Source organism: Eriocheir sinensis, chromosome 14 (genome assembly GCF_024679095.1).
Source record: "Eriocheir sinensis breed Jianghai 21 chromosome 14, ASM2467909v1, whole genome shotgun sequence".
Taxonomy (NCBI): domain Eukaryota; kingdom Metazoa; phylum Arthropoda; class Malacostraca; order Decapoda; family Varunidae; genus Eriocheir; species Eriocheir sinensis.
In genome coordinates, this window is record NC_066522.1 from 11,557,753 (window position 1) to 11,575,730 (window position 17,978).

The 17,978-nt window shown below is 44.0% G+C and overlaps 2 protein-coding genes across 11 annotated transcripts in view; both read left to right on the plus strand.

The window, feature by feature from the left end:
• Positions 1–4,740, plus strand: part of LOC126998447 (putative neural-cadherin 2) — a 127,178-nt gene extending 122,438 nt beyond the window's left edge. The window contains exons 19-27 of one of the 3 annotated variants that reach the window (XM_050860132.1): positions 1–59; positions 172–519; positions 1,455–1,770; positions 1,937–2,129; positions 2,313–2,545; positions 2,860–3,066; positions 3,183–3,347; positions 3,511–3,696; positions 4,594–4,740. The exon at positions 1–59 is cut by the window's left edge and continues 187 nt beyond it. In XM_050860132.1, the coding sequence (XP_050716089.1) occupies positions 1–59; positions 172–519; positions 1,455–1,770; positions 1,937–2,129; positions 2,313–2,545; positions 2,860–3,066; positions 3,183–3,347; positions 3,511–3,696; positions 4,594–4,598 (1,712 nt within the window). In that variant the 3' untranslated portion in view covers positions 4,599–4,740. Of the gene's footprint in view, positions 60–171; positions 520–1,449; positions 1,771–1,936; positions 2,546–2,859; positions 3,067–3,182; positions 3,348–3,510; positions 3,697–4,593 lie in introns of those variants that run through there. The other 2 variants (XM_050860131.1, XM_050860133.1) reach the window with 2 other exon arrangements.
• On the plus strand, positions 4,621–15,597 carry LOC126998448 (NAD-dependent protein deacetylase sirtuin-3, mitochondrial-like). 8 transcript variants are annotated; one of them, XM_050860141.1, is made up of 8 exons: positions 4,621–4,757; positions 5,288–5,355; positions 9,747–9,931; positions 11,241–11,353; positions 12,572–12,694; positions 12,951–13,105; positions 13,725–13,841; positions 15,290–15,597. In XM_050860141.1, the coding sequence occupies exons 3-8, from the start codon at positions 9,885–9,887 to the stop codon at positions 15,512–15,514; spliced, it is 780 nt and encodes a 259-aa protein (XP_050716098.1). In that variant the 5' UTR covers positions 4,621–4,757; positions 5,288–5,355; positions 9,747–9,884; the 3' UTR covers positions 15,515–15,597. The 8 variants fall into 8 exon arrangements, with proteins under 8 accessions (XP_050716098.1, XP_050716095.1, XP_050716097.1 ...); XM_050860138.1 differs by lacking the exons at positions 4,621–4,757; positions 5,288–5,355 and adding an exon at positions 6,597–6,737; XM_050860140.1 differs by lacking the exons at positions 4,621–4,757; positions 5,288–5,355 and adding an exon at positions 6,602–6,737 and having other exon boundaries at positions 11,218–11,353.
• The last annotated feature ends 2,381 nt before the right edge of the window (positions 15,598–17,978 follow it).

Genomic DNA, 17,978 nt, shown 5'->3' on the forward strand with positions numbered 1-17,978 from the left:
AGGCGCCCACGCAGCATCACCTGACAGGGTGCCTCGCCCGCCTCACCATCAACTCTCAGGTGGGTAATGTTCACTCCAGGCTGGCGGGCGCTGTGTTGGAGCGATGGTCCTCAGACTCAGCCAAGGCCGCTCCAGTCCTCACGGCTGAACATCGCTGTGGCTTCGTTTCAGGTGTTGGACCTTGGTGAGCCGGTCTACAACCACGCCACTGAAAGTGGCTGCCGCCCGCAGGACGTGGCCTGCTCCCAGGGGCCGGGTGGGTGTGGCCTGCGGGGTCAGTGTGTCGGTGGCCTGAAGCAGCCCCGGTGTGAGTGTGACCCTGGGTGGAGAGGACCCGGCTGCTCCACTCCGACCGTGCCAGCCCGCCTGGGGTCGGCCTCTTACATGAAGGTGGCGCTGTCCTTCACGCCGGGGCCGCGGGTGGTGCGGGTACAAGTGCGGGTGAGGTTTCGGGGTGCCAGAAGCGGCTTGCTGCTCCAGCTGGCCGCCCACCACCGCGCCGCCACCTATACACTACACGTGAGTCTCCCATTCAGCATCATTCCCACCTTGCTGCTCCTTCCTATCCTCCCTCTCCCCCGTCACCGCCGCCACCCACCACAGCATAGTACTAGTCTTCGCTCTGGACCTCAGTACCACTGCCACAATAGTCTTTTGTCTGTTGCACCTTATAATCCTTAGAAATAGTCTGATGACCACAATACATTCACACTCAATATTCCGGACGACGGCGGGGCTTGAGCAGTACTGAATCTACGATACTTCCGTCACTATCACTAAATACATACGAATTTTTTTCCACATACATTTACATATACAAGCGCAAGTCGTAATTAAGGGATAGATAGAATGGTGGATAGACGATACCGTTGATTATGTTCTGTGTAACTATTCAAATTAACGACCACACTTCCTCCCCACCACACCTATAAGTCACGATGCAAATGTAATGGCGATAAAGGCAAATGCGTTCACAGAAACAGATGGCGTGTTTGTAATGGCGCTCCACCTTGCCCGCGATGCCGCCTTATCCAAACTTCCAATCGCTGTTAATGAATGGCATGCAAGTGATATTCAACTGCAGAATATATATACCAAAAAACATTGATGGTATACACTTTGCTCGATCGTTATCGATGTAATGTTCAATTGTCATTTTAATAAGGAGTTCAGGAGGTGTTTATGAACAAAGATTAAATTTTACTGTATACTCCTCTCTTGAAGCAGCATTACAGCGGTCATGACGTGACGCAACGTGCAATGCTGCCTCTTGTATTAACAAACGATAAGAGTTTATGTGTTGGCATAACCGTTCAAAACTTAAGAGACTCACCCGAGAAGGTAAAAAGAAATACCCCAGACGTTCACATTTACAAGCCTGGTTTCTGATGTCCGGAATTTTGACGCTGGAATGTATTTCCTTTAAGATTCATAATTTTTACTCTGTAGCGCAGTTGCAGGCGGGCGTGGCGTGCGCCTCCGTGTCGGGGGCCGGCTGGGCGGCGCGACAAACATGTGTGGAGCGGCGGCCGCTGGGAGACGGTGCCTGGCACACCATCGCTGCTGAGCGTCACGGCGACAACCTGCTGGTAAGCGTCGACGACGGCAACGGCTGGCATCTCAACGAGACCCTGGCGTCTCTGGCGGCACCCAACGGGTCGGTGCCGCCGCCGCCCCTCATTGTGGATAAGCACGACGGCGTGACGGTAGGCGGCCTGCCGGAGTTCAGGGGCGTGGACCTGGTGACCGTCCAAAACGACCTGCAGGACAGTGAGTGTTGGCCCGCTCCACCATGTTCTTGATATAAAAACAGACCACTACACACACTCACCCTCGAAGTCAGACTTTGAAGGTGACGTGTGACAAGTGAGTGTCTATACACGTTTCTCTCTTCTTCGGCCCTTTTTTCTTACCTTGCCTTTCCCCTTCCCGCCAGCCTGCCTTGACGACCTGAGAGTGTCGGGCCATCCACTCCCGCTTTCGCCCGCTGTGAACGGCACCAGCTGGGGTCAAGTAACAACACTGGAGCAGCTGACTCAGGGCTGCAGTCCTGCAAGGGACCCATGCATAGATACCAGCTGTGCGTCGCCACTCTCCTGCCATCCGGTCTGGGATCAGCCCTCCTGCAGGTCAGCTGTCCCCTCCTCGTCACCAAGTTTCATGGGAACACATGTAACATTTGTATTTTATTTCCTTCAGACGTGCATCACAGACCTTCATCCATTCTTGTTGCTGAGGCGTGTGTGGGCCAGAGTTGCAGTGATACACTCAGCACCACGTTGGGTTAATATCAACAAATATTTTCGCGGCAGCTGTGGTCCGGGCGGGCGTCAGGTGGCCAGCGTCTGTGAGGACGTGGACGAGTGCCTGTGGCGGCCGTGTCTTCACGGTGGTTCCTGTCACAACCTGCGGCCGGGCTTCCTGTGTGTGTGTGGGCCAGACCACCTGGGTGACCACTGCCAATGGGCCAAGATAGCTCCGGAAGGTCATCCGATCACGGCTCCAGCGGCAATAGCTGCCATCACCGTTTCCGTCCTTGTTCTAGGTATGTAATCAGCACATTTATTATCAATTTTTCCCATTCAACAACTGTGTGAGTACTCCTTATTTATCTTCTCATACACTCAGATGCATTATCCACTACAAATGTGTTGCGGCAAGGCCATTCACTCTATTGTGTTTACATTTGATGTTGTTGAATGAGCTGGGATCATTGGATACCGAGTTCAGAATACTGTTCACACCATCTCCTATGGGCCGCGTCTAGTCAAAAGTTTTCTGCCCATACTCGTTGGTCACGATAATCTTGGTAATCTCACCCTAGTCAACCTTGCCATACCTACACGAGCTTGTCCGCAGCCGTGCTGGGCATGGTACTATCCCTGCGGCGCCGCCGTCTGCGGGTGGCTCGAGGGCTTCAAGCTGAAGCGGAAAAAGTTAGCGGCAGTAGTCTGCGAAGTGCCACGTCTGGCGCCGGAAACAAGGCTGAGGAAGGTGGCGACGACACTATGCTGGAGCTGCTGAGGCTGAAGGTGTCGGGAGACTCCCCTGAACACCGGCGGGAAGGTGAGTTGAAAGACGTTTTAATGTCCGTCAGGGTGACCCTTTGTTCCCTTATCCGTTTGTATTTATGTAGCTTTGTGTCTGTTGAGCCGTTCATTAGGCCACTTTCTTTCTGGCAGGCATCGAGGGGGGCAGCGGCGGTGGCAGCAGTGGTGGAGGCATCACTCCCATGGTGGTGGCAGCAGCCCAACACTTCCCTGTTCCGCCGCCCCCCAAGGTGTTCCAGTCAGAGGAGAGCATAAAGGCCTATGCATACGAGGAGGAAATGTCATCAACACTGTCAGGTGAGGAAAAACAGAATAAAGAACGTGGTAGAAAGGAAACGGGAAGAGCGAGTTATGCCCAATTGCTTTTCTCAAAGTTATATGACAAACAACGAAAGGGATGATACAAACAACCAAATGTACACTTATGTATGATTCTCTTCTTCCCAATGGATGCAATCAGATCTGACGATAAGGCAAACAGGTGGCCCCTGCCTCGTCCCTGGAGCAGCGGGTTTCCTCGTCAACACTAGCGCGCCCCGCCCGGCTCTCCCCGACGCCCAGGCCACAACGGTGGACTTGCAGGGACGCACCACAGTCGGGCTGGCGAAGGAAAAGCCTCTCATCTCCTCCACTTCTCCTCCCGCAGGCAGGTTCTTCCTCCGTGCAGTTTTTCATTATTGTCACTCGCCATTCATATCATTTCTCCATCACCATCCAGTCGTGTCTCCTCAGCAACAAGTAAATCGCAGTTTCTCATTATTGTCGCTCTCCATTCATATCAGTCCTCCACACAATCCACTCGCATCTCCCTCCCAGCAGTAAGTAAGCCATTAGTCTGAATTCCGCAGAGTTTTACAATTTGTTCGCTTCCCTGCCCCGTCTTTTTTTTATTTTATAACAAAGGAGACAGCTCAAGGGCACTAAAAAAGGAAACAGTAATAAAAAAGAGCCCACTACTCGCTGTTCCTACAAAAAAGAATCAAAAGAGGTGGCCGAAAGAGAGGTCAATAATAATAATAGTATTCAGGTCCTCCTCCAATCAGTACAGCATCCTCATTCCGACCATCAAAGACCTCTTAATAATGGGGAGGTTTATATCCCTTCAACACACCCAAAGCGGCGTTAACTAGGTATACATGTTGCCACCTATACCTACACACTGAATCTGTCCCAGGTTTTGGAATTATACTTTTATGGCTTACATACACAAACCCTTTGAGACCTACCACGTGCACCGATAAACTACAGTAAATACAGATAAGTAACCACGGAGACGGTACAGATTTTTTTGACATCTTAGTGAGTAGTTCAAGAAAAAGTTTGCAACGTTACCTCTTATGTTTGTTGCTTTTATCAATGATCTTGCACACACTACTACTGTAAAAAAAAATACATCTACTACTACTACTGCTACTACTACAACTACTACTACTACAACTAGAGAATGATGATAAGAGTAAAAGAACAATTATTATTTCTACTATCATCCGTTGCTACTACTTTTATTACATGCACCCTCCTCCCCCATCACCACCACCACCAGACTGACCTCGACACAGCCTCCGCCTCCCCGCCGCGCCCCGAGCGCTGCTTCCCGTCCGCCACGCACGAAGGGGGGGCGGCCAGGCTTCCCCGTCGCCGCCACCGCCCCCGTCGCCTCGGATCCCCGGCTGTGGCAGCAAGAATTGACTCCCTGGAAAGAAATCGGTGCGTGTTTATGAATTATGTTCTATGGGTAAAATCATTCTCTCTCTCTCTCTCTCTCTCTCTCTCTCTCTCTCTCTCTCTCTCTCTCTCTCTCTCTCTCTCTCTCTCTCTCTCTCTCTCTCTCTCTCTCACACACACACACACACACACACACACACACACACAATTTCTTTTACCATTATGAAACTATCTATTTCTTAATCTGAAGATACCCACCCAAATATTTTTTTACTTCTAACTACTTCCTCTTCTAACACTAAAAAAAATAACCCTTAAAAGATAGGAAATGACACCCCTTCTTCTGTTTCTTTCAATGGAAGCAGCAAACAAACAAATGGGCTGACAGTGTCTTTATTCTCTTCTCTCATACAACCTTTAGAAATTTATTTTTGTAGCATGATACAAATGTCACTCACTATCTGCTAGACATTACCAGTACTCACTAAAGTGAGTATAATTTTCAAATCACATCTTTGACAAAATGAACTTCAAAGGAAAAAAATGAACGTTCTGGAGCAAACTTCCTTCAGTTCCACCAGGTGCTGGCACGAGAGTTTTGTCCGTCCCCGTCAGGAGCACACATCTCCTGTCTTTGGTGGTATGTATCAAGCTCAACAAATACCTATTCTAAGTTGTTACAGTTCTATCTAGCTCATTCGTTCTCATCTCTACTACTAGTAGTAGTAGTAGTAGTTATGCTTCTTACACTTTCCCTCACCTAGAACAAGGGCCGCATTTTTGTTCGTTTCCATTGACGTTTTCCCGGCTGCTGCTTCCTTTGCTAGCAACTAAGCATTTCAACCTTCATGACCTGCGATCCACAACATTACTTAAGTGTTTGACATATAAACATATGCATGCCACTTTTGACCGTCTCAGTGGAATTATAAACTTGGGAAACAATGGAACGGAGATATTCCTGAATTTGTCTTCTTTTACCAGCATCCAGAATTATCTTGGACATTTTTTTTTTTTTTTTTTTTTTGGTATTTCGTTGGGGATATACCCCAATGGGGGAAGGCGGAGCATGCCGCGCAACCCCCCAGACGGCTGGTAGAGAGATACCCAATTCTTTCAAGGAGGAGGCCCAACAACGGGGCTGAGGGCGTCGGAAAGAGCCCACCTTTCCACCCCCATGGTAACTGATAGGTCTCGAACCCATACGCTACAGGTGTCGTGCCGTTCATGGGCACTCTTTTAATTAATTATGTAGGTTCATTATACCTCAAAGTAGAATTAATTATTGATGTGACGTCACGGAGTGACAAACTGACCGCAGGTTAGGCCTGCTTGAGACCTGAGATTTCCTTGGTAGGCCTCCAATATCAATATAAGGTCACTAGTATTTTATTTCCATTATAAATATTTACCGTTCTCCCGCAATAATTAAAAGAAGGCAGATTGACCGCTTTCGGCAACGATACCCTGTTTTGACCCTGACACCTGAATTTTGTTGACACTACAGATTGTAGGGGAGATTGGGAGCACAACAGGCCTCTTTGTTTCAACCCCAATCTCTTCCCTCTCGCTCTCTTTCTCTCTCTCCCTTCTCTCTCAAACTTCTTTCTCTCTCTCTCTCCTCTCATACTTTTCATTTTTTTCTCCTTCTCTTGTGTACTTCCTTCTCTCTCTCTCTCTCTCTCTCTCTCTCTCTCTCTCTCTCTCTCTCTCTCTCTCTCTCTCTCTCTCTCTCTCATGAGAAACCCACATACATATATAACTGGTTGCGCAAACACCCCAGGTTAACTCTATTTACATGGGGAAAAATACCATTACAATTGTAGTACATTTCGGGCCATTACACAGGCACCCCGCCGAAGCGCAAGGCCGAGACTCTACCACGGGACCACGGGAGCCCCCCCTCTTGGACATTTAAATACCCTGTGGGGTGATGTGATGAACGGTTGAAGTGTTTGACCAGTTATTATGTCTGGGTGAGATATCTTGAATACAAACAGTTATTCGTTCCCCTGAATAAAAGTAAGTAAATAAATAGATTAATAAATAAAAGTACTACACCGACTTGGCACCCACGCACCTCTCCGCTTGGCACCACGCATCAGCTGATCGCCCAAACAAACACAACATCCCCGCCTCCCGCCGCAAATCTGTCCTTACTACTCTACTCTTCCACCTCCAGAGCTTGTGTTTACTGACAGCCATGGTTCTATACACGTACCATAAGGAATGAGAACACTGTCACGAATGTACAGATGCGGACAGAGCGTAATGCCTGTCTAACACCCTGAGAGAGGCGATGCTCTAGTGGCCCGAAGTGGTGTGTCTCGGCGACAAGAAGTGAGAGGCTGCACTCTGAGGCCTGAACTTATTAGGCGGCCAACGATGCGGCTTCCCGTGCACACGCTCCGGCACGCCCTTAAAGTATACTGTGGGATGGTGTGTTCATTCTGTACTTGACTTATTTGTGTAATTGGAAGGGTTTTGTGATTTACACCTAACTCATTCAGGTGGTTGACAACATTTACTTCTAGTAGAGTTAAACATGCTAATTATCCGTCCTTCAGTGATATATCAATGTATGCAGATCTTGTCTTAGGTATGCATTCTGAAGGACAAAGTGACACACTGCTGGCTTGTGGCTAATGCATGCAGGTGCAAGAGACAGACAAGTATTGATATTTCTGAAACTGCAGATTCACAATCAGAATACATGTCAGAATATTTGCAACATATAAGTAATTAGAAAATTTGGTAAAATTCTAGTGTTTGCCCATACTCCCCCCTCCCCCCATACAAGCCTGGGGACCTAGTGGGAATGCGGGGTTTCGGGTGGGGGACACGAAATCCGTCGCATTCGCGTATTTTTTTAGTGGGGGGGAGGGATAAAAACTCCCTAGATCTAGGGAAATTCCCTAAATTTAGGGAATTTTTCCTCCCACCACCACTAACAAAAGCGTTTGCGACGAATTTAGTGTTTCCCATATAAAACCACACACTCAGTGGATCCCCAAGCTTGTTTTGGGAGAGAAGCATAGTGAACCCACCAAACAATGCTCACCTCACCATCTGGCGTGGCACCGGCGGCCATCTGTGCTCACATAAATGCCTCCACCACACTCATGCCCTCTCTCTCTAGTAGGCTGTCACCTCATCGCAAGGTTTCTGTCCCCCAAGTAGAGCCCATGGCACCAAACACAGTGTATCTTCATTGTTTATCACTGACACAAGTAAAACCACCGGCTAGCCGGGATCCATCCAACACCGCGCCTTTAACAGTACTGCAGCTTGTGCAGGAAGTGCAGGCTCTCGAACCTCTTGCCCTAGCTGTTCGAACACGTGAATCCTTACTGACCGGATTTTGAATCTGCTTCACGAGCTTATATTCCCAGTATACAAGGTGATTGTGGATATTGACTCCGCGCCTCCAGAATATGATAATATGCCTCCATATATCATAGTAAAAAAAAACAAAGTACTTAAAAGTAAAGAAGCCGAATTAATCCCCTTCCCCCAACGATCTTGGGGGACCTGCGTGAACTCGGGGTTTTTGGGTGAGGGAGCATATTTAAACTACTCCAACCGAACTTTACGACCTGGTCTCACATGCGTGGGCTAATGGCTAACTAAGCGTACCATCGCTAACCAAGTGTACCATCGGTAATATTACGTAAAGGTGCGTGTTCTAAAAAAATAAATAACCACGCGTGGTGGACCTGGTCTCACATGCGTGGTCTAATGGCTAACTAAGCGTACCATCGCTAACCAAGCGTACCATCGGTAATAGTATTAGGTAAAGGTGCGTGTTCTAAAAAAAAATAACCACGCGTGGTGGACCTGGTCTCACATGTGTGGGCTAATGGCTAACTAAAGGTACCATCGCTAACCAAGCGTACCATCAGTAATAATATTAGGTAAAGGTGCGTGTTCTAAAAAATAATAACCATGCGTCGTGGACCTGGTCTCACATGCGTGGGCTAATGGCTAACTAAGCGTACCATCGCTAACCTAGCGTACCATCGGAAATAGTATTAGGTAAAGGTGCGTGTTCCAAAAAAAAATTAAAAATAACCACGCGTGGTGGACCTGGTCTCACCTAGCGTATCATTGCTAACCGGATCGTTGGCAACGCTGCTCATATTGCAATGGCGTTGCCATGTAAACACATCGTCCATATGTATAATATGCCCTTAAGTACAATAACGAGGCGTAATATCTTATTTTCGAGGTGCGGAGTGATTTTCAATAATTACTTTGTGTGGTTTCCGTACGTTGTAAAAAAAAAACAATGTATGAAATTTCCCTACATCTAAGTAATTGTAAGGAATTTCCCTACATCTAGGGTATTTTTCAACCCCTCATAACTCAAAAACTATGCATTTGCGACGCATTTCATGTTTACCACCGCATTCCCCGAAGTCTCAATGGTCCCCTAGCCAATTTTGGTTGCGAGGGGTTGAGTATGGGCAAACACTAGAATAATACCGAAAATTTATGCTAGTAAAACCTGTTGGTGTTCTTGTAAGCTTATTGTAAACCAAACATAAGCAAACATTTTCTTTTAATCATGGTTCTCTAAATATGTGAAAGTATTCTTCAGAGTTCTCACTGATATAGTCACTAGAATGGTGTGTAGTTATGTTTCAATTTTACTTCCACTTACTTGTTGCTAGTAAAACTAATGACTGGGCATTGTCTATATTATTACTGACTGAGGTTACCACCTTTACAAAGCTGATTTACAGCCAACTGCTTCCTGTGCTTTGCAAAAGCAGGAGACATAAAACTGTTTGGACAAACATGGATTAAATTAAACTTCTTTGTTTGTGATAAGGGTTATCATGTTTAGATAAAACAAAAACAATTTACAGAGCGTTTCATTAACTGCATTTTGTCTCTAAAGTCAGTATTTGGATCAGTGTGAATAAATAGTCATGCACCTACACTTGTATTGTTTTGATAAACTGTAAAGTTAACATGCAACAAAATATGACTTTAATGTGTAACTGATTGCAGCATTTTTGTGTAAAGTTCCTCAGGTTTTCTGGATGGTGTACAGCAAGAAACCATCAACAACACTATAGATGTTGGTCTTCCTCAGTGGGGAGCAAGCAGAGCATTGAGGATGTGGCCACTTATATAAAGCACCATGCAAGCAACATCCTAGTCATGGTTGGTGCTGGCCTGAGCACAGCATCTGGGATTCCTGACTTCAGGTGAGCACTATCCCACTTGCTATATTTTGAGGCATAAAACACACTTCTGTTTCCCTCAAATATGCTTCGTAAAGTAATGACGAATATATGGAGTATGCATCACATTTGTGGGGGGGCTCCACTCACACAGCTCTCTTGGACAAAGTAGAGTCAAAGGCTCTGTCTCATCAACTCCCCTCCTCATACTGACAGTCTTCTACCTCTTAAACTCCTTAAACCTCTACGCCATGTTGCCTCTCTCTCTATCTTCTATCGATATTTTCATGCTGACTGCTCTTCTGAACTTGCTAACTGCATGCCTCCCCCACTCCCGCGGCTCCGCTGCACTCAACTTTCTACTCTAGCTCATCCCTATACTGTCCAAACCCCTTATGCAAGAGTTAACCAGCATCTTCACTCTTTCATCCCTTACACTGGTAAACTCTGGAACAGCCTTCCTTCGTCTGCATTGCCTCCTGCCTATGACTTGACCTCCTTCAAGAAGAGTGTATCAAGACACCTCTCCACCCAAAATTGACCTCTCTTTTGACCACTTTACTTTTGTCTATTATGGGAGCGGTGAGTAGCGGGCATTTTTTTCTCTGCACTCATTTTGTTGCCCTTGAGCCGTCTCCTTTGCTGTAAAAAAAAATAAAAAATAAATAAAAAGGTTTGTATTTACAAAGACCATAATATATATATAATTTAATTAAACCTACAATTGTCAACCCAGTTCTTTGAAGTTCTTTCAATATATTATTTATGTTGTATGTAATATAGATTCAAATATAACCAGTTTGTCATAAACTTACTTTATGACCTACTTCTATTGTGAGAAAAAATATATTTTCTTAAATTATTCATATACCAATATCTGAATTATTCATAGTTTACAAAAGACTTTGCTGCACATAGCCATAGTGTTCACTTCTGTCACTTATGCCCTTGAGCCTCTGGCAGCTAATAACCCATTACTCTGGGACAGGAGACCAGTGTGTCATCTGTGTTACTACAGTTTACCTTCCCCAGGTTTCCCCAGGTACCCATTCATCAACCAGCCCAAAAGGGAGAATAAACAGCTGGATGGGCTGCACGCCAACTGCCCAGGTCGGGATTCAAACCCAGGCCCACGAAATCATAGCAAGCATGTTAACCACTGCACCATGAGGGATATAAAATTATATAGTGTAAAAATCCATTAATTTTAATTCCACTCAAGTTACTTACATCTTGTATTAAAGATGTAAATACTGCCATCTATGTCTAATTTCTTCATCAACATGCTCAAAAACTTATTATCTTTCTAGATTTTTTTTATGGTTTCCTCCAGATCTCCTGGGACTGGGCTGTATGACAATCTTCAAAAATATGATTTACCATACCCAGAGGCAATTTTTGATATTCAGTTCTTCATGATGGATCCTCGTCCTTTCTTTGCTTTGGGTATGTAACAGAAGTTTGTGAATGCACTACAGCTTAGCATAAGACCCTATGAAAATCTCTCCAGGGCCATGAGAGCTAAGGGGGCTCATGTTTCTTACAGGTCAAATGAAATATTTGTATGAAAAGCATATGGCAATAGGTGAATCCATGTTATAAGCAAAACCTTCTTCCTCTGTACATCTTTTCACATTTTTATGTTGGTTTAACACTGTTGAAGCTCTCCTCCACCCAGTCGTCATACACATTGTCCTCCAACAGCTGTTTCTCTATCAAATCCTCCCTCATGCAGTCCATCCACCTCCACTTCAGTCTTCCTCTCCTTCTCCTGTCCTGTACCTCTACCCTCATCACTCTCCTCCTTACTCATGTTTCTCCTCTTCCTATTACCTATGTGGCCATGCCACTGCAGTCTTCTTTCCTGTTCCTTCTTTGATATCTCCACTAGCTTTGTAGTTCTTATTCTCTCATTCTTGATTTTATTCATTTTTGTACCCTAAACATCCACCTAAGCATTTTCATCACAGCTATATCCAACTTTTCTCCTGCATTTTCTTCACTGGCCATGTTTCAGTTCCATACACCATTGCTGGTCTTACTACCATTTCACCCAGTCTTCCCTTAACCTTTATTTTAATTCTACAATCACATAGTACCCCTGTTATCTTTCTCAAGTTATCCCACCCTGACTGCACTCTGTGTGTTATCTCTTCATCCAAATACCTGTCCTTAGCAACTGTTAAGTCTATATTTAAACTTATTTATTCTCCTTAACTTTGCTTTGTTGTATCTCAGAACCTTGCTCTTTATTGAACCTCAGGTAGTCCATATTCCTGTAGGTTTCAATTCCATTGTCTGATTATATTATTAGTGAGAGTTTGTAGGCAAGTAACTGTGTCAGAACAGGGAAAATTGGGCCTTGGCCACTCCTTGAAGAAGTTTCCATGATGGATCAGGGCATCAGATATAGATTTGCATAAGGAAGTAGAATAGAATTAAACATTTGTATGCTAAAAGTAATTTTAATTTCTACATATAGTAAAAATTTTCTTCCTAATGTAAAAAAACAAAGTAGATATAAGCCAGACTTGTAAAATGGGGGAATATCTAAAACTAAGGTGGAAAGGGTTAATTAATGTCCTAAAATTTCTTTAATTGACCTTTTTAGCAACTTAAATATGCTCTAAATGTAAGCCATGAAGGTATGCATTTTTCTCCCAGCTCAGGAGTTGTACCCAGGAGTTAATTATAAACCCAACGCAGCTCATCACTTTCTGAAACTGCTGCACGATGAGGGCAAGCTGCAAATGGTTTACACGCAGAACATTGATGGTCTTGAAAGATGTAAGAGATGGCTTTTTTTTTGTGTCTGTAAAGGCAGGGCAGAGATACTTTATTACCTATGTATAAACACTGCTAATACTGTTACTAAAGTTCTTGCATCAGTCACTAATTTTTAAAATTTAAGAGAAATTGTACCCTTTATAATTAGCATTTACTTAACTCAAAGGTATTCAGACTGCTGCATTGCATATTAGAATGCCAATTAGTATTCCAAAATATAGAGTTCAACTCACACTTTCCACTTCCTTCCAACAAGTGGCTGGAATACCTGAGGAAAAACTTGTAGAGGCTCACGGCTCCTTTGCAACAGCTTCATGCACCCTCTGTGGTATGAGGCACGAGGCTGCCATGGTGAAACAAGCAATAGTTGAAGGAAATGTGCCAATAATGTGTGAGGCTGCCAAGTGCAAGGTAATCAGTATGTCTTGAGTAAGAACCGAGGTGTTCTCAATATGGTGACAAAGTTCAGTAATATCTTCAGGACAAATATAGTCTGGGTTAGTACATGCTTGTTCTGTGCACATAATTATAATCATTTTAGATCATGATTCTTCTTGATGCAAATTTTTGTTGTATAATCTGCTTGAAATTAAAAGTCCATATCAAAAATGTCCTGAACATATTTTTCATAAACTGTAGCTAAGTCTTTTCACACATGACTAAGCAAGTGCTCTCTCACATTTCATGTGTAATTTGTGTAAAAAACTTTTTGCAAAATAAAAATTAGTGACGTGAAATGAATAATAAACAAGGAAAAATACAATTAGATCCAAGCTGGCACACCTGGATCAATTTTTCACAAAAATGCAGAATTCTTTTTTGCCGTCCCTAACTCTTTACTCATGCTTGCACTTTCCTTAACACTATCAGAGTACTCTGGCAGTTCATCACCACCATTTTCTCTACCAGTAACTGAGGCCAACACTGTACTCGGGATTCATTTTGGAGTGAAACTCAATTTAGTTTGTTTTTACCAGACATTTTAGTAAATATAAAAAAAAAACTGATCACCATTTTTTTCCATGCACAGGGTAAAGTGAAGCCAGATATTGTATTTTTCGGTGAGAACCTTCCCCATGTGTTCTGGGACTACCACCTGCAGATCCCATTTGCAGACCTATTGCTGGTGATGGGCACATCCCTAGAGGTGATTATCTGCTTACTGCAGTAAAGAGGCAGAAAGCATTAACTCCTAAATACTTGTTTTCTAAAACCTTGGCAGATATTTTATACTGCATGAGATATACTGTATATGCAGCTTCAAAGTTAGGAAAAGCTACTTGAATATCCGTTTGTCATCTGAACTATTCAGGACCTGAATATATCTGGCTACCACTCCACGGGCCCAGGTTCAAATACGGGCCCGGGCAGTCAGCGTGCAGCTCACCCAGCTGTTCATCCTCCCTTTTGGGCTGCTCAGTAAATGGGTACCTGGGGAAACCTGGGGAAGGTAAACTGTAGCAATCCCTGCTTTCACATTGGCCTGTGTCCCAGGGTAACTGGTTCTACCTACCACAGGTTCTACCTACCACAGGCTCAAAAGGCCAACGGATCAGAGATGAGCTCCACAGCCACCCGCAGCTATAGCGTACACACACACCTTTACCTGTGCCTTTACAGCTTTCATATGTGTTGTGGTTGTGTTGTAGGCAGCACACTTTGATTCACAACCAAGAGGTCTGGTGTTTCATTCAATAATAGGGTCATAACTTCTGGGGTGGCTAGGGGGGCTATAGCCCCCCAATGTTTTCTATATCAGCCTCTAAATGCCTCTAAAAGTGCTAATTTTTCAAAGAAATTCCCCCACCTGCATATTCTCGCTTCACTCACCCCCCCTCCCAACTCATGAACCTATGATGCCCTCTACCTACCCCCCCCCCAAACTCCTGCCAAAATTATGGGTCTGGATAAAGCCAAAAACAACTGGGTGGGTCTCTTTTACTGCAACATAACCTTGTCACCTTACATGAGGAGCTGTGGATTCAGTTAAAAAAAAAGAGATCAGATAATGTGATGGATATAACAGGTGGATCAGAATTAGGCCTGAGATACAAACCCAAATTGCTTTTAGTCACACTGTAGGCCTTAGGCCCCAATCACCCAAGTAGCCAATGCCTATCACCATCCTCCTGAAAAAGCACATATAATTATAAATGAAAATATAGATAATGAAATAAAAACCAAGGAGACAGATTTTTTTATTTAAATAGTGAGTTACAATTAAAGTAGGGAATTATAATATTGATAATGATGATGTAATGACCAGAGATGTAGATAAAGACTCCAACAGGCCTTAGCCACAGGGCACCTTTTGGCTTGACGCCATAGTGTCCACCTCCTGTTTCAGGGGCCTGGGTTTGAATCCTGGTCAGATTGTTGGGAAAAAGATTTAGTCTCCCCAGTAGATCAGTTTCTCATGTGCTTCAAAAAAATTTAAATACCCACCATGACAGTGAATATGATTTAATACTTTTGACTGTAACTTTGTAAATTTATGTTTAAACCAATGTTCAGCATGATTAACATTGGAGGCCATTACAGCTGCTTGAACTACTATTAGTCATTCATAATTCTGACAACTTGATAATCCTGCAGGTGTACCCATTTGCTGGGATTGCTGATGCCATGGGACGCAAAACACCGAGGGTTCTCATCAACCTGAACGCAGTGGGAAGTTTTGGCTCTCGGGACAGTGATGTGGTGCTGGAGGGTGACATTGTGGAAAATGTGAAGAAACTTACAAGTGCTCTTGGTTGGGAAGAAAAGCTCAACATCCTTGAAGAAGGTTACAGTACAAGAACCATACCTAATGAGGAATAATTACACATTTCTGTCTATATTTGATTTCTGAATGTGATTTTTTACTCATACATTGTAAGTTGAATAAAGAAATTTGCAGTTTTTTCCTGCCATTATTATTTGTAAATATTTTATCATTATCATAACGATTGATCAACTTTTTTGTTTAAATGCATATTCAAAGTGTATGCCTAACTAGAATATAATTTTAAAAAATCTGACCTCTTAATATCCTAATTTCTATTGCTCACATTCTACAGCAATAAAAACCATTACAAGAGCCCAAAGTAAATGTAAGTATCTGTAAGTGCTACTCAAAGAAAAGAAAATTACTTTGCTCCAATGATGTCTATAATACCTCCCCTTCAAAGAATGTTTGATGAAAATTAAGACTGCCCAGTGCGTAAAGTAGAACAGCTAGTTGAAGCCTCTACATAAATGAAGTTAAAATGTGTTAATATAATATTATGTAAATTCAGAATGATTAACCATCATCACCATCACCACAAGCACAGTCATCACTATCTTTACCAGCATCAAACCAAAGCCATGAGAAAGGGTTTATGATCAAGCATACTAAATCAAGAAAAAGTCAGTCAGAAGTAAAAATATCCCTGTAAAAAATTTATCACATCAATATATATCACATATCACATATTAATATTCATTCACAGTTTCATATTATTTCAACTCATCTTTCACATAGCTAACCAATCAAGGTGTTGCATAGATCATTAATGATGCGAGGGGGGATTCCACTTCTCAAAGAACATGACAAATTTATCTATTCAGGAATAAAAAAAAATTCACAAACATTCCACCAGGATTAGAGGCCCCAAGACTGGAGGCAACTACTCTGGCACTGGGCCAAAGGAAACTCCTTAGCTTCAGGCCTTTTTGGAGCTGACAGAAGCCTACACATGCACGCCACTCCCCCATATGGTATATGGGAGGATGAGAGGAGCTCCAAAGACCCTTCCCCCTCCCATGTCCTATGGATGGGTTTATTGTCTCTCATAACACACCGGAGAGTCCTCAGTGCTGCTCGAAAGACAGATCCTCTCTTTATCCGCATCTCGGAGCATTACATTAACATTTACTTTCCACTGCTAATAGAAACTTTGTTACATTAGTTAAGAACAGTTATTTTTTCTTACCTTTCAAGATTTATTTGTGAGTAGTTTCCACGCAAAAGGCCATGTGTATGAAGGTTGTTTTGTCGATCATTTTCTCGTTTAAAAGACCCACGAACAATTAACATTTAGCTGGGAGTCTTTCCCCCTGGCATCCCCTTTTATCCTGCTACACCGACTCCTTCCTTTCTGGCTTGCTTAAACTCATATGCATTTCATCGCCCAAGCACACACAATTGGCAAGGCTTTCGTAGGAGTTGTGGGCCTTTCCGTGTTTTTTTTTTTTTTTTTTTTTTTTTTTTTAAACCCTGGGGGTGGTTTGACAAAGCCTCTGTACCATGAACTATACAAAACACTCATAAGAACACATTTTACCTTTTTTCTTTTCTTTTGGCCTTTCAAAATAACTGATGTTTGAGTTGGCAGCGTCTAAAACCCTATTCACCCGTAGGCGATCTCGGGACGAAAGCACCACGATACTGGTTCGTTCTGGTATCGTCGGAAATTGGTGAGACTTTGGCCCATCCCAGGGGTGTGGATTATTTTGACACGAGTATTGCCCGAATGCTGGATGGAAGCTGCACAAACATAACGATGCCTGCCCGACAGCTGCCCGGTATCCGAACGATTGACGACGATCAATCTTGAGATTTGAATTTTACGCTTTTTCAGAAAATGAATCCTGCCCAACTAGTGCCCAGCAACAAAACAACAGGAAAGAACACTGCCTGATTGCTGAACGAATGCTGCTCGATTACTGGACGAATGGAGAACGACTCTTGACAGGGTATGTGCCGCACCCTTTCCCTCACTCGCTAATCCGGGAACTGGGTGCGGCCTTGACATGTGTGCTGCTGTCCTGACCCCACCAAACACACACACACAAAAAAAAAAACTCACTCACGTGCCCGCCCGTCATCTGAGGGCTCTTGGCAGCGAATAATTTATATCAGATGATTGCGCCATGATGTCAGCTGGTTGTGCAAGTGCAGCACACAGGGGCATCAGGTCAGGGTAGCACACAGGTGCATCAGGAGTGTAGGGTGGCAGGCAGGGCGACAGGGAGTATCAGGACGTCAAGTAGGATTGCAGGACTTCGAGGAAGCGAGCGTGGTGGCGGTTTTTGTAGTCAACGTTCAGCTATCATTCAGCATTCACTCAAGTGAACGATTCGCCGGGCAGCTATCGTGCAGCTGTCAGGCAGCTGTTTTAACAGTCAAAATTTTAATTTCGTACCCGATCTTTGCACGTGCTGCCCGACCTATCACAAAAGCTGCATGAATGCTGTACGATAGCTGGACGATCACTGCGAGTGCTGCATGATCCCTGTAGCACTCCTGCCTGATCTTCGA